The 17,790-nt window shown below is 34.7% G+C and overlaps 1 protein-coding gene across 1 annotated transcript; it reads left to right on the forward strand.

The window, feature by feature from the left end:
• Window positions 1-1,305: 1,305 nt before the first annotated feature.
• Window positions 1,306-2,299, forward strand: LOC105784690 (photosystem I reaction center subunit XI, chloroplastic). The gene is made up of 2 exons (XM_052633537.1): window positions 1,306-1,566; window positions 1,663-2,299. Exons 1-2 carry the CDS (start codon window positions 1,399-1,401, stop codon window positions 2,152-2,154), a joined length of 660 nt encoding a protein of 219 aa, XP_052489497.1. The 5' UTR covers window positions 1,306-1,398; the 3' UTR covers window positions 2,155-2,299.
• The last annotated feature ends 15,491 nt before the right edge of the window (window positions 2,300-17,790 follow it).

Raw genomic sequence — 17,790 nt, forward strand, 5'->3', positions numbered from 1 at the left:
GGAATGAGACACATATTTAATGTGTCGATTAACAACTTACTATCACAAGATAAACTTCAATAAAATGGTAGATAAACCCCTTGAATAATCCTTTGCATAAATTAGATAAAATCCTTCAACAACTAAAAAAATAAGGATAAGGCTTCAATCGTTATCCAATAGAACTCATAATTTCATCAATATAATCGATTAAAGAGCTAAAGAGTCCTAGTAAAAAAATTGCTCTTGTTTTTTCAAACATGACATCCCTTTGTAGGCCAAGAATGTCAAGCATCCATGAGGCCGAAACAACCCACGACCCAAGCAGAAATTGTTCTCATTCAAACAAAACATGGAACAAGCAAGCATAAAACTCCAACAATTTTTTTAGAGTTTTGATGAAAGGAAATTAAATGAAAATTTTGAAGAAATTTTTGGGTTTTTTTTTATAAATTTTATAGAGTTTTTGTTGAAAAGAAATTAATTTTAGGGATTTAAAAAAATTATTTGAAAAAGGACAAAAATAAAATAGATTTATTTCTTAAATACCCCAAATTTTTTTGGTCAAAAGTCAACATAATGACATGTGCTGCTTTTTGAATCGACAACATGTCATGCCATTAGCAAATCTGACATTGTTAGGGATAGGTATCGGAATAATTAACAAAATTAAAGTACAAGTACTAAATTAGATATTTTAAAACCGTAAATACCACATCGAATAAAGTACAAGGACTATTCTTGTTATTATCCCTAAAAATTATTAAAAACTAAACTTGTTAAAAAACAAATTCTATTACAATAAAAATTAGTAAAATCTATTTTTAAATAATATTACATTGAGTGAACCAAATACTTATTCCAACTAGAACTGAATATAATAATGTAACATACATTTAGTAGTTTTGCGTTGTAGTAATTCTTTACAAACATAATCTTATATATTTTTAAACAAATGTCTTCTATGAGTAAATAATTTTACAAACCAAACATTAAAATAACTTTTAGCTAATTAAATTCGGAAGTTTTATGGTATTAAACAGGGTAAAGTAAAATAGATATAACACAAATTTTATGTAAAGAAATTAAGTATATAATCCGTTAGAAAAGTGTGTTCCTAGGTTTTACGATCTCAATCTATATTCTGAAGATGTGATATAGCTTAAATAAAATAAATAAAATAGAAATAATGTAATCCGTCAGCAACATTTGGAGTATTGGATAAGGGATAAGATTCCACAGATTGATGCATCCAATCACAAATCTGCAAAATTAACACCTCATCCACCTCAACCACACATTCTTGCATCCAATAATCGGAAAATCTCTTTCTCTCACTCTATTTTGGCTTCGTATTATTTGCACATATTTCTATTTCCCACTCTCTTTTTTGCTCTCAGTTAACAACAAAATCCGTAAATGGCTACCACTGCTTCTCCAATGGCGACTCAGCTGAAGAGCAGCTTTACGTCGTCTGTTACAAGAGGACTGGTAGTCCCCAGGGGCATTTCGGGATCCCCGTTCAAAGTATCTTCCGGAAAGACCAGGACCCCTTGCTTCACTGTCAAAGCTGTTCAATCCGACAAGGTAAGCTAGCTATGTCTGTCTGGTCACTGTTAGCTTAGCTAGGCTCGTCACTTCACTAAGTTTTTTATCATCCCCCCCTTCCCTCTCCTTTTGCAGTCAACATTTCAAGTAATCCAACCCATCAACGGCGATCCCTTCATTGGAAGCCTGGAGACTCCAGTCACCTCAAGCCCCTTAATTGCATGGTACCTTTCCAACCTCCCAGCCTATAGGACGGCAGTGAACCCACTTCTGAGGGGAATCGAAGTGGGTCTGGCTCACGGCTTCCTCCTGGTTGGTCCATTCGTTAAGGCCGGCCCTCTAAGGAACACTGCGGTGGCGGGTCAAGCTGGGTCCTTAGCCGCTGCTGGTCTGGTTGTGATCCTCAGCATTTGCTTGACGATGTATGGCGTTGCATCGTTCAAAGAAGGTGAGCCATCGATAGCACCGAGCCTAACCCTGACTGGGAGGAAGAAAGAGCCAGACCAGTTGCAAACGGCGGATGGATGGGCTAAGTTCACTGGAGGGTTCTTCTTTGGTGGAATCTCTGGTGTCACTTGGGCTTACTTCCTCCTGTATGTCCTTGACCTTCCTTACTACTTTAAGTAGAGCATCATTTGATCTATGTTTTACTTGGTCCCTTTTTTAATGTAAATCTTTGTATCCAGGACGATCCTTTGGGAACGAATATCAATTATATCAAGTGATTGTCACTCTAATTTTAAGTTATTTATTGAAAGAGATATTGCATGAACACGTTTTTCTTTCACTCGCTTTACCACAATCAATAGCCAAATTGCCGCATTAGGCATTTTGAGCTTCAATAGTTATTAAAAGCGGCTCAAATCAGATCAATTATTACTGTGCTCGTTCGAGGAAGAAAAAAGAATGATTAATTAATACCTCAGTCTAATATTTTTTTAATGTGGTTTTTATATTATATTTTTGGTGTAATATGATATTTATATTTGACAAAAGTTTTTGATACTTAAAAGGTAACTATGTCAACTTTGAATGTTTAATTTGAGTCTTAAAGTTGCTAATGAAAGTTAATCACTAATACTATTACGTTTGAATTTTTCATGATTTTGTTAATAAAATAAATTTAATGTTAATTGTAAATTTTTAAGTTTTACATTTAATTTGTCAAACACAATTAAATAGATATGATTTAATTGGAGCTTTAGGATTGAATTAATGAAAGTTAATTGTTAAATTATTATCTATTTATGAAATTTCATCAAATCACCTCTAAATTTTAAATTAAACATAAAAAGTTAACACCGCTACCTTCAAATACAAAGAGGTATAACTTTTGTTAAATACATATATCACATTGGACAAAAAAAACCACATTGGGAAAAAAATGCCAAACTAAATTATGTATTAAGCCAAAAATAGTTATAAGCTTCCACCGTTTTCAATGAATTTATTAAAATTTTAGGATTATAATTTTGTAGTTAACTATAAATTTTTTATAATTATATTTTTGGATAAATATCAAAGCTATACGTGAACTTTGATTTGGTGCAATTTGATATATGAAATTTTGACTTGATTCAATTTTCACAAATCACTTACAACATTATTGAATTAACATCATTTTACGTTAATATATTGCATATATAAACAATTATATTAATCAAATATAAAAATAAATGTATGTATTCATTTCTTTAAATGTGTATAATTGAATCAAAATCAAAGTTTCATATATACATATGCAACACAATTTAAGCTTCATGTTTATAACCGCACAAAATCAAAGTTAATGTATCAAATTGCACATTGAACCAAAATTCATTTATAAATTTGATATTTATCCCTTATACTTTGGCTATATATTAACTCTTTTAATTTCAAGAATTTTCGTATTTACATTTCTTTGATTATGGTCATATGTTTCGATGACCCTTATGCCTCATTCAGTACCTAAGGGCAATAAAAGACTCAATTTGCACATTTTATTAACTTAATGAAAACTTACAAAAACATAATTAATCCTAATGAAAATACTTATTTACAAGCTCCTAAAGTCCGGAAATTAGTTTAATCTGCTTTTTGGCTATAGATTCTACAGCTTAAACCCGCCATTGAAATCGGCCTTTAGCTATGGATTTACTGTAGTACCTACAGATGGAATTTACCATTCAACCGTGAATACACAACAATTTGTAGATAAGAATTGTCACATGGCTATGCTCTACACTTGTCATTTTTCTTGCATATATACTACTTGTTCTTCCTCTGTTCATAACAACCCAACCCATGCAATGCATCAAGGCATATTAAATAATCTAACTCGTGGCAAATTAGTAGAAATTCAAGCTTTTCATGTATTCAGTGTGAATAATAATATAGGCATGTCATTCATACGATCACAAGTATAATATATATACAAAAGAAACATATAATATTCATATAAATATAAATATTCATAAATATAAATAAATATCACATTAAATTGATCAATCATGAATTCTAGCATATCTCATATCATTAGGGACCTATTTGCATAATTCAATTCACTAAAAATAGTTTGAAACCTATTCAGGGACGAATCTGATCAAAACATAAAATTCTGAGTCAAAAATGTAAATTCTAAGTTACAAGGGACACACGACCATTTGATCGAATCGCTTGGGAAGCCTTGCGTCATGTGGAAGAGGTACACGGTCGTGTGAGAGATTGTGATTGTGTGGCAATTCGATAATTCAACCTATAGGGAAGACATGGTCGTGTATGGGGTCGTGTAGTCCATACGGGCGACCCACACGCCTGTGTGGTAGGCCTTGCAGTTTGGGCTAGGTTAATTTTTGGCCTTAATTTTCTCGTAAAAGATCACACACCTGACTTTTAAGTTTCGCACGACGATCCTCACGTCGAAGTCTGGCTCGGGACACCTACAATGGGTCTTTTGATCAAAAAATATGCAATAATTAATATCGGCGTTCAAAATTTATAAAAATCATCAAAAAATTTTAGAAGACTCGTAAAAGATCATTTTATCGATCTTGAAGTTATTGAGAACATGAATTCTATAGATATTCGAGATCTAATTATCAAGATTTGGAATGTTCTTACTAATATTGGTACGTTAGGGACGAAATTGATGGTGTTTTGCTAAATCGATTAGAAAATCGATTGAACACACTCGGTTTCAATCTTGGGATCAAAATAATATTTCCAGTAAAAGAAGATAAAGATTTTGGTAAAAATGAAATAAGGGAATAAAAGAAAAAGATGTATTTAACGAAGAGAAAAGAGAAGTTCTAATTATGGTTGAAAAGTAGTAGAAATCCACATGTAATTAGAAAATTGGATTAAATAATTAGGGTTTCAAAAATTAAAAGGGTTGAATGGTAAAATACCCTTTGTTTCAAAATTGAAAAAAAAAATTAGGGGAGTGGTTTTAGCATGATTTGAACCTAGATGCAATGAGGGATTTGAAGCCTTACCACTTGGGCTGCTACCCAAACTTGGTCATTTTCTACCACATTTAATATATGTACTAGATTGAATTTGTACCTTAGTTGTTGGAAAATTATAGAGGAAAATAGAAAGAGTGAGGCTTAAACCTTGGTTTTCTAAGGAATTTACTAAGCTCTCTACCACATGCATTCTAACCCTATGATTTGAAGAGAGATAGGATGAGAAAGCCTCCTTTATCTACTAAGGCACAAAATTAAGTTGCTGTTGAAATATAGAGCCTAGAGAAACAGAAGATAACCCTGACTTAAATAAATCATGCCTAGGGAAGAATCCTTCACCTTCGCCAGAGGAAGCATTGGGAAGTTCAAAACTGGATGGAACCACTAGTTGTTCTGGACTTATTGTTGGAATCTCATCCAATAGGGGATCAATAGTATGAATGGGGGAGTCTGTAGAACGGGTAGACTCCGCTGGTAAACAGGCGCCTTAGGTAGGGCAGGAATTGGAGAAATAGGAACTTCTGGTGTAGGGAGCACGTTTCTGAATCTGCGTCGTGTTAATTGAGGGCGCCCAATTTTCTCGATCTTTTGGGTGCTTTCTTCCACCCTAGGTCTCTTTTACTTTTGCTTTGTTGATATTTCTTGAGTGGAGCAGTAGCAATCCTCTCTTTAGAATGGTTTTCATCGAAAATAGTCTTAATATCCATGTTTTGTGTTGAAGTCGAGGAATATCCTGCACCATCAATATGAGAATGATACTGATTTGAAGAGGAAGTAAAAGTTGTACCAGGATTACTTAAAATACTCTAGTTACCTAGGCAGAGACAACAGATATGGTAAAAGAAGAAAGGAGGTTCTCTTATACACCTTACTAATACGTGTGCCAATTCAGTATTTGCATTATAAGGCCAAGCCACTGAAACAAAAGGCATGTTGAAATCATTTAAACAATTTATGGAGTTAAAAATCTTGTAGGCAATACTAGAAGACGTTTCTGATTAAAAATACTTCCACTAATTCAAGTACAAGCCCTTTTATCAGTCATTTGTATTGTTGCAATGCTACTTGAGAATCTACTAGCTGACACTGTGCACAGATACTATCCAAAGGAAGGGACCACCGTATAGGAAAATTGAATCTAGACTCGAGTTTCTAGATGACTCTCACGTACTTGCCCTTTCTTAGATGTAGATTTGAAATATTGTTCTGGATTTTGGGCTCATGACCGCTTCCAGGTGCACCAACGCTCAGAGTAGAAATCCTGCACAAAATATGTTGAACAGGCGATATCTGCAAGTATATAGGTTAGGTTGTAATATAGTTAAAATGAAGTACGTGAGTACTCCAAGGATTGTACCCAAGGGAGGCGAGCGCTAATTTAATTCTAACCTAAGAAAAAATAGAGCTAATTAGTACTTTAAAAAAATTATCTTACGACTAAATATAAAAAAATACTTTTGGTATTTTAATAAATAAAGAACAAAACAATATAAATGGAAAAACTTTGGGAAATTTGCTATGGAAACTTAATCATATCTGAGCATAGGTGACTAGCTCACTTCGGTAATCATAACTAACTGTTGCTTTTGGTTCTTTGTTCAATTAACTAGTTGTTATCCTAGCAGGATCTCTCGAATTTCCACTAGAATGACGAGTAAGCAAGAACTACTTATCTGTTGATCTCACAATCCAAACTGGCTTGGGGTTAAGGTTTTCACGGAAAGGCCATACCAATTTTGTATTAATTCCGACCTAAATAATTTGCTAGGGTCGTCAAGCCTAGGTTTTACACTATTCCTTTCCCAAACAGCTAATCCGCTTAAGAGAACCCTATACAACAATCAATTAATCATACCTTCACTCACTAATCCCCTACAAGAGGATTAATTTCTCATGGATCTAAAAAAAATAAACTTGATATAAAATATGAGCACTAATAGTGAATCAAGATACGAAAATTTAAGAGAAGTCTAAATTGTATTTAACTAAAGCATGAAATCCAGAAAGTGTTGAATGAGTTCCACAAATAAGATCTCCCGACAAATGCAAAACTGAAAAGAACCTAAAGTCTAAGAAAAGGGAAAAACTGAAAGTGAAAATATGAAGAAAATTATACAATATGAAAAGTTGTCTCTAACAAGTGTTAAATGAGCCTATTTATAGAGTTAGGGTTCTCTTCGTCCTCAACCCTAGGTCAACTGACACTTTCGTGTTTAATATTTGATTGTCCAAACCAAAACGCCCTTGGCTCGTAAGTGTTACTCGTACAAAACCGATGTCACGGCACCCTAGTACCTGTGTTGCAACATTGAAGGCAGTATGCTCGTACTCAAGGTAGCTTCAAGGGTGTGTCATGACATCCCTTGGTTGTGTTGCGACACTAAAAGCAGCCTTAAAATTCTTGCTCTCTACTCCCTTTGTTGCGACATTAGGTTCCCTGTGTTGCAACACAGTGACCAATACTGGGTTGGTATGCCCTCTCATGGTCTCCTGCACAGTCACAAACTATATTAGCTCAGTCTTAGGCCTCACTCAGTCCCTAAGGTCAATAAAAAACTCAAATTACATTTTTTTATTGAATGTAAACAAAACTAAGACAACTTGATTAAAACAAAATAAAAATATGCTACACTGAATTACGGTAGATCAAACTCCCCCACACTGAATTCATTGTTTGTCCTCAAGCAATGCAAACTAAGACAACTTGATTAAAACAAAATAAAAATATGCTACACTGAATTACGGTAGATCAAACTCCCCCACACTGAATTCATTGTTTGTCCTCAAGCAATGCAAACAAAGACAGTAATTAAAAGACAACCCTTGAGAAAATATTGTACAAATGTTAGTTTTGGAACACATAACTAGGCATTTCATATTTACAAATAATCTTGGCATGATATATAGAAGACTTATCACTTTTGCTATCAAACACCTAAGTTCAGTATATTACAAAAGCATACAAACATTAAGGGTTTCAAATGTAGGGATCCATCAATAAGTTATACAGGTAATTTGATTACCCTTGCATAATACAAAAAATCATAAAATGTAATTATTTAGTATGATATCAATCCGTAAATAAGTCTACCTAGATCACATAAGGCTTTTCGGCTTGTAACGTTCTAAGTGTCTTAGGACAGCTATGGAATTTAAGAACAGTAAGCATCAAATAGTTTCAAGTACGAAAATAGTTTGGCACATCGTATTGTTCCCTATCCTCCCCCCTTAGTGACCCTTACCCATTTACCAACTTATTTCTCCTTCTCTTACCTTCCTTATTTCTCCATATAGGAAGTGACAACATAATACAACAACTATGGCTAGCTCACGAGTTTTTGTGCACTACTGAACGAGTATTTCTATTTTCGATGACTTTGTCACTTTTCTTTCTTCTTTTTCAATACATTTCTCATTCACGAATTCTTTTACTCTCAAGAAATTTTTCTACTCATTTTTTATTTTCTTTTTGAATTTTTCCTTTTTGCACGTATTAGCTAACCTATAATCACTCTGTCTCACTGATCCTTCCTATTTCACTCTATTTTTGCAAAATTTCACCGTAATGTATCTACTTAACCCTCAATTCATATGGTTAGATATCTATTTTCGAGCATTTCAGGACAAAAGAAAAAGGGAAAATACAAATTAACGTTTTTGGCTCTAATTTTGCGTTAAGGCTCATCAAGAAGTGTTTTTTGACTCAAATATATGTACTAAAGATGAATAAATAGGGTTAGATTTTTGGCTTAGTGTGTATACTAAACAATGCCTTAGGTCACCCCTAGGTATCTCAATATTCACAAATTTAATCACCCAAACAATCACAATTTCAACAATTTATCATACATACTAGTATGCTTGTTTTCCTGTATTTCCTATATCATATGGTACATTCAATTGCTCAATGCCTATTTATAGTGTAATATATAGAACTTAGTAGTCAAATAAAAAAAAATTTAAATTCATCTACTATCATGCCAAATTTATAATAAATACAATCAACCTATATACATGCTCTTAACCAATAATTTGTATTTCTACAAGCTTAAGCACACAATTGACAATAAAAATTAAAATAAAAACATAAAAGTTGAAACAAATTTCCTATGTTACCCCCACACTTTAGACAACACATTGTCCTTAATGTGTAGCCCTGAAATGTTAAGGAAAGAAGTTACCCGATTGATCGTGGTAGTTCCGTAAGCTGTTGGTAGGTATTTCCTCCTTTGATCGTTGTGAGTTCTAAATTGTTGTGCTTCTTCCATGTGGGGTTCCTATATAAGAAACTTCAAAACAAAAAACAATATAAAATCTATTTTTAGTCCTATTCCTAAAACTATTAATTATAGTCTATCAAAATAAAATGGTCAATTCAATCTTCCTCTTCCTCTTCGGAGGCTATCTCCTCTGCCTCTTCTCTTTCCTCTTCATTATCACTTCTCTCTTCACTTTCTTGTTCTTCTTCCGCATGATGAGTTTTCATCGGATCAAGGCATGTCCAGCAGATGATTAAGGACTCTCATATTGTTCCGTCGTACGAATTCTTGAACGACTAGACCTATTTCTTGCATCCATTGTATCATTCTGTCTATTTTTACTTCACTACTCCCACCCGTTTTTATTTTCGGTATCATCTTTTCTTTTCTTTTGAGCAAGGAAGGACATCCATCTTTTCCTTTGTCCTCTGGTTCCAGTCTCTAATCTGTTTATGGTTAAGTTCTACATACTATGTGTACATAGAATCACCGATTAAACTCTTTGTTGGGTGCATGAATTGATCGTTCTCTTCCATAGGAACCTCTGCGCTTTTCCAAAGTGTCGTCACGAGAGGGGAAAGAAAATCCCAACCTTCTGGCCACTAACGCAGAACTTCATACTTTGATGGATCCATTTCCCAATGCATATCTATTTCCTTTGTAAAATTCCATATAATAGAATAGCTCGAAATGTATTGCCATTAGAAAAGTTAAGAGTAGGTGTAATTCTAGTGCAAATAAATTGCATCCACATTTTAGCTATCAGAAACATTATAGCTTGATTAAAATTGATTGGTAGTCCGGTATCTGGTTGGAGGTTCCATTCTCCTTGATTTTTAATTAAATATTTTATGATACTTTCCATATCAATATCTTTAAATTTTGTTAAATCAATATTCCGTAAGTAATCAGATTCATAGTATATAGCATCATAATATTTGCAAATCATTTTTGAGGAAAATGCCATATCCTTACCCCTTATTGTTATTATTTTTCACATAACACTACGTGCTCTCTAAGTTTCCTTGTCCTTAAAAGCGGTATAAGATTCTTGTGCAAGAGGGATAACAACATTTTCTTTTGGGATTGAGCAAAAATGCTTCCATCTATGATATTGTACTAGAGACCAAATTTCATTACAAAGAACCATCGATGGTTTGAATCCCCTTTCTTGAATAAAGGTTTTTCCTTGAAGTTTGAGAAAATATTTTTCAGCATTTTTATTTTGAAACTTTATAGGATCTGAAACCGTTGGTGGTTCTTGTTCATGCATTTTTCTAGATTTCTTAGATGGCATGTTTGATATAATCCAATACTAACACTCAACAAGATATCAAGTAATGTTTTGAATTGAACAGTAAAAAGAAGTTTAGAACCCTTAACCTTGAGTGAAGATGCATTGGATTTCTCGTAGAGATGTTGTTTTGTGAATTGTTTGTCTTAGTTCTTCCACTATCAAGAAGGATTGTGTTTTAATTTGAGAAAAAGAGTTTTAGAGCTTAAATATTTAAAGTTTTTGAAAGGGTTAGAGAGGGTTTTAGAGTTTAGAGGAGGTTGATAATATGTTTTAGGGCTAAAATATGGGTTATATTAGTGTTAAGGATGGGTTAAAATATGGGTTATGTTGCCAGGTTACGCAATCGGGTCAGGTCAACCCTATAGAAAATTACAGTGTTGTCGCGACACAGGGGTTCTATGTCATGACATCCTTAGTAGTTTGTCGTTGTAACGACATCGGGGTTCGATGTCGCGACATACACTGAAATTTTGGAAACCTGGGTAGACTATTTTCTGTGTAGCAACACAGAGGTTCTGTGTGGCGACATCGAGATGATTTTCTTGATTCTTTGTTACTGGATGCAATGCTGCTACATAGAATTTTTGTGTTTCGACATAAACTCTATTTTGACCCAAATTTTTGCTCCCAAAGTGTTCTTGGTTCCTATTAAACACAATGCTAGTAAAAATTAAAGTCTAAGCTAAGTAAATAGTTAAAAATACAAAAATGTATATAAAATTAGAGTTAAATTAGAACTGTCAAGTTTTGCTGCCAGATTCATTTGTCAGCTCGATCAATGTTCCCAAGGATGCTCTTTTTGTCTTATTTCCATCAGTGTTCGTCTAGCACCCATCATGCCATTCCACCTTGTGACGTTGGTCCCACTCTTTGAATTTACTTTTTGAGCCTGCATTAATCATGAAAAATACTTCTCCTGGTTCAGGGTTGTTAGGGATTTTTATAGATATTCCATAATATTATCTCCTCTATCTTGTTGGTGACCACATTTAAAAATTTCAATTTCACCATTGATCTTCATAGTTAAATTGTTCTTTTCTAGATCAATGGTGGATTTTGACACTACATAGAATGTTCTACCTAACAAGATAGGTATCTTACAGTCTTCCTCTAAATCCAGTATCACAAAATCTACTAGGATGGTGAAGCTGTGCACTTTGACTAACACATCTTTTGGTACTCCTTTCGGATGTATAGAAGTTATGTCTACCAATTGTAGTGTGTTTTGAGTGTTCTTGAGGTCCCCTAGCTCGAGTTTTTCATATATAGATAAGGGCATTAAGTTTTTACTAGCTCCTAAATCGCATAGGGCTTTACTTAAGTGAATATTCCCTATCTCTATGGGGATTGTAAAACTTCCTGGGTCCTTTACCTTTTGGAGAACCTATCTAGATATGATCGCACTACATGAGGCACTTATGTTAAGTTGCTCTCCTGTTTTAATTTTTCAATGCGTAGACATAATTTCTTTTAAGAATTTAACATATTTAAAGACTTTTTCGATCAAATCAATAGGAGGCAAGTTAACATGTAAGGTTTTAAATAAGTTAAGGAAACTTACAAATTCATCTTCATCTCACCTTTATTTTTCCTCCAACCCTGAAGGGAATTATACTTTTCTAGGTGTGAGTTCTTTAACTGGTTCATCTCTCTGCTTAGCTTTTTGGTTCTAGTTTTTCGTTAACTTTTTGGGGGTCTTCCTGAGGATCTTCAGCATTTTCTTCGGTTCCCTCGTGTGCCAGGGTCTCTGCGCTACTCAGTACTTTGCTCGAACATAACGTAATTGCTTTCCATGCTCCTTCCTTTCCCTTCGAGAATTATCTTCAGTATTACTAGGAATGCTGGTGCCAATTGTCTCTAAATATCTCTCATCATTCTCATCAATTGGTTCATCTGATCTTCTAGTTTAGTCAATATTTTTTCAGAATTAGTGTACTCAAACTACACTTGTTTCACATCTATCCTCATTGATTATATTTCCCCTCGATCCGATCCAAGCGTTGATCACATACAATACGGTCATTTGGGTTGGCCATTTCCTGAGGCTTTTGTAAATAAGGAGGTTGATAATTAGCATTTTTAACTTGGTTAACATTATTACGTCCTTCTTGGTTTTTGCCCATCTCAGGTTTGGGTGATCTCTCCATCCAGGGTTATAAGTATTTGAATAGAGATTTTCACCCCTATTTACGATGTAATTCACATCCTCGGTAGTATTACTGATGTAATGGAAGAGAGGTTTGTCTCCTCCATTTATAGATAACGAACTGGACTAGGATTCTATAAGTTTTAACCTATCCAATATTTGTTGGTATCTATCATTCTCTTGAAAAACTTTGATTTTGGATGGCTTCTGGCAATATGTGTAATGTTCTGTTGGCCACTGGCAGTAATTCATTACCATACTCCCTATTAGTTCATACGCGTCATCGTATGTCCTATTCATTAAGGCTCCTCCTGCAGCTCCATCCAGTCCTGATCATGCGTGTACATTCAACCCATTATAGAACATTTGCAATCTCAACCACCTAGGTAATCCATGCTGTGGGCATCTCTGAATTAGCGTTTTAAAAATGCTCCCAAGCTTTGTGAAAACTTTCTCCTTCCAATTGTTTAAACATTGCAACCTCTCTTCTTAGTTGGACTGTTTTGCTTATAGGGAAGAACTTCTATAAGAATTTTCCTACTAGTTTATCCCATGTCATAATAGATTCTAGTCCCTGCGAATCTAACCATGAGAAAGCGTTATCTATTAAGGAGAAGGGGAATAGTTGTAGACAGATATCCTCATCAGTAACCCTATAGTATTTAAATATATTACAAAGTTGAAGGAACCATTTTAAATGTTTATTTGGGTCCTTCGTCATTGTCCCTCTAAATTGCAAATTGTCCTAAATCATTTGGATCATTGCTGGTTTGATCTCAAAATTATTAGTTGTGATGGTTGGCGGTGTTATACTTCTTTGAACCATCTCTAGACTTGGTAGCACATAGTCCCTTAGGGTTTTTTCATTGTGCACCATATGTATATTAACCAGTAGCTATGGTGTTGGTGGTGGTGGTAGATCTTTCAGGATATTATTGCTAACATCATCGAACAGTGGATTATCTCGTAGTGGTAAATTTCCTGCAGCAAATAGAAAAACTTTGGGAAATTTGCTATGAAAACTTAGGGTGGATTTCGATGGGCGGTGGGGTGTAGTACGGTGCGTTTAGCTTACTTTTTGTCTCACGATAAAGTATCTAATCTCACCGCCACCACTATTTTTACACTAATCATAGGTAAACGCGCTGCCCATCCAAACCCACCCTTAATGAAATTTGAGCATGGGTGACTGGCTCGCTTCAATAATCATAACTAATTGTTGCTTCGGGTTCTCTATTCAATCAACTAGTTATTACGCTAGCTGGATTTCTCGATTTTCCACTAGAATAACGAGTAAGTAAGAACTACTTATCTCTCGACCTCACAATCCAGATTGGTTCGTGGTTAAGGTATTCAAGGACAGACCATAACAATTTTGGGTTAATTCCCACCTAAATGACTTCCTAGGATTATCAAGCCTATGGTATAAATTCTCCCTTTCCCAAAGAAATGATCTGCTTAAGAGAACCCTGCACAACAATCATTTAATCATACCTCTACTGCTGATTCCTCACAAGAGGATAAGCTCGTCAACCCTAGGGAAAAACTAAAAATTGAAATTATGAAAAAAAAATTATACAATATGAAAATTTGTCTATAGCAAGTGTTAAATAAGTCTATTTATAGAGTTAGGGTTGATGTTGCCCTCAAACCTAGGTTAGTTGACACTCTCATGTTTAATATTTGATTGTGTAGACAAAAATGCCCCTAGCTCACAAGTGTTTCTCATACAAAACCAGTGTCATGACACCTTAGTACCAATGTCGTGTCATCAAAGGCAGTATGCTCGTACTCGGGGTAGCTTCAGGGATGTGTTGCGACATCATTTGGTTGTGTCGTGAAATTGAAGGCAGCCTTGAAATTCTTGCTCTCTGCGTTTCAACATCAAGCTCCCCAGGTTGCAACACAGTGACCAGTATTAAGTTGCTACGCCCTCTAATGGTCTCTTGCACACTCACAAAGTACATTAACTCACTCTTACGCCTCGTTCGGTCCCTAAGGTCAATAAATGACTCAACTTACACTTTTTATTGAATGTAAACAAAACTAAGAAAACTTGATTATAACATAATAAAATTCTTGTATTCAATCACTTCAAGTGCGAAAACTAGTTTAATCTACTACACCAAATTACAGTAGATCAACTCACAGCCTAGGCATACACTAAAATTGGCATTTCCAACAGAAGTCCCTTGCCTTTTTCCTTCAGTTGGTAATTTTTTTTGAAAACACCGAACAACAATGGCTCATTGAGCATACAACAATCTATAAAGAATGCTACCAGTGTCTACGAAGATAAGGTCGATAGCTGCCCTAGTGTGATGTTGATACGAACCAGCCCAAGGGCTCAGCCGACTTCAATCGAGTTCCAATCGAGCTACCTAGCGAACTGATCACTCGAGCTTGATCTAAGCTATTTCAAGGAATAGTTTTGACTTTAGCTGCACAAATTTTGGGGAAAGCTACAAAGGGGTTGGACGACTCATTAAGAAGCATCTTCAATTTATTGGAAGCTGAATTCGAATTAGTTAGCTAACTTAGCTAGCTAGACCTAGACATCTTAATTACTTTAGCTGATTTAATTATGTTTACTTTACTACATCTTGATTAGCTCTATTAAACGTATCTTAGTCCATTACGTATTTATTTGTGTGTTTAACTTGCTTTAAAGTTGTTTTTAATTTGTTTTAATAGGTTTTAAGGTATACAGGTGGACAAATTCATGCACAATGCTAATTCAACGAAGCTCATTCAATGTGGCGCACGTACCTGAATATGCATGAACTTTGGGAGCTGATTATTAGCTGACCATACATGTATTTCTAGGTTCATCGAAGCTAGTTAATGTGGAAGCATGTATTCGACTATGCATGTAGGGAGGGCATTATTTCTTCAACTGGATATACATGAATCTAGCTGATTCATTGGAGTTCATTAAATATGGAGCATGCACCCGAATTGTGCATGAATGTTGGAAACTGATTTTTAGCTGAATATTCATGTACTTAGCTGATACATTGAAGCCATTAAATGAAGAAACAATGAACCTGATTGTTCATGAACGAGAGGAGTTATTATTCAGCTGGATGTTCATGTATCTTGTCAATACAATGTAGCTAATTAAAGAAGGATTTATGCACCCGATTGTGCATGTACCTTGGGACTGCTTGATGCATTCTACAGCGGAATTAATTCATGAACTTTGCCAAAGATTATGAGTTGATCAAGCTACATTTTCAAGTGTTCAATTGATTCTTATTGTTCACACCTACACTACCAATTGTTCACACTTCAAGACCATTCGACTGCCCATAAGTTCATTCATCAGCAGACTTCCATTCGGTGCACTTACAAACATAAACTTTATTCACCGAATCAAGCAAAATTTAGCTCATCAATCAAGCCATGAATCAAGACCTACCAGCATTTGCATTTCACCAAGTTTATCATTTTCAGTTGGACATTAATTTAGCTTAATTATTTGCCATTAATGTTTGTCTATTCGGCTGGTCATATTTTAGCCTATAAATAGTTTTCTTTTGTAAACTTTGGGTACAACTTTTGACATATATAAATTATAACTTTGTGAGTTATTCACTCTCGTTTTTCTTTGAGATCCAACTTGACTTATCTAGCTAAGCTAGTGGTGTCAACCTTGTTTCTTTCCTGAACTTATCACTCGTTCGAGTGTGGCGTTCAAAATTATACCGTTGGTTCCTATCTTGCTAGATAGTGGGTCACAATCCTATCCAACTATTCATCTTATCACCTTAAAACTCATAAAATTAGGGGACTTAATTGCTATTAAGGGTTCTTTCTTGTTTTGAGTTCGTTTATCCGTTTTGTCCATCAAGCTATCTTTATTTTATCCGACTATCTTCTTAAAATATATCATTTGTTAAAATAAGAACTACTTAATTTTCGATCGGGAAATCAAACGACTCAATTACATCCTGTAAGCGAGTTCATATCAGTTGTATTCACTTAGCACCGCACAAAAGAGAGGATGGAGTGGCAAATGAAAGTCAGCCTCCAACAGGATTAGGTGAAGAATAAAACCTATGGAATTATCGTTTAAACGATATCCTCATGGTTGCCGAAAGTCGTAGGAAAAATTTTGGTAGAAGATACCCCAGGCTCCAAAGTATCAATGTATTTTATCTTGAGTAGTGCTACAGTTGTACATCAGAGCCAATGCACGATGAGAGGTGTCATTAGGACCTTGGAATTCAAATTTGATGGGACCTCTGGGAATGTATTCTTGGTTGCGCTAGTCTCGGGCCCTCTCTCTGGTTGTAGTTCTAACTATTTAGTATGAATGAAATAGAAAGAAAAGAATAGCAAATATTACCTTTGAACAAGAGAAGAACTGAAGCCGAAGAAAGTAAAAGCTTAAGTAGAAAAGAAATTAGGGTTTCAATGTTGTAGTATAGTACGCCTAGTTTATCGGAGTATTGTGCTAGTTGGATTTTGTAATGTGATCTGGTTAGGAGCCACCTGAATTGGCTTGTCAAATAATATTGGTACAGGATCCTCATTTATGTTTCTCTCGGACCTTGTATGCCATTATTTAGGACAAAATCTGGATACAATTGATACTTGTCAAGTTATAATAAGGGGAAACTGTATATATATTCGTATACATGGTTTTCTTCCTTCAATACTACTCTTTGGTTCTTCCTCTTAGAACTTATATGTTTTCTTTTCCTTTATTAAGCTGGCAGTGAAGGTTTTTGATTTAATCAGTTCATGTTCTACCTACTAGTAAGTCTGATAGCTCTGCATGTTAAGTTTTTGAAAGAATAAGTGTATTAAGAAGCATTTCAATAGTGAGTTGTGAATAAGAGACCCTGCATGGGGTCATATGTAACTGAGATGCTAGTCAATTGTCTATAAATAGGTTTTAAAGATGGTTCCATGTTCTTTAAGAAATTGCTTCTGGTCCAAGAGGGATGTTTGACTTTTGGAACTCCAAGCTACAGTCTTTGTAAGTATTATGTGAGTCTCTATTTGGAATCCTACATGTTAACTGCTCAAGTAAAATATATATGATGGCAAAGTCTTGGAAAACTGGTAAATGTGTGAATCAAAGTAATGTCGCTGCATGTTCAC

This window comes from Gossypium raimondii, chromosome 7, assembly GCF_025698545.1.
Source record: "Gossypium raimondii isolate GPD5lz chromosome 7, ASM2569854v1, whole genome shotgun sequence".
NCBI lineage: Eukaryota > Viridiplantae > Streptophyta > Magnoliopsida > Malvales > Malvaceae > Gossypium > Gossypium raimondii.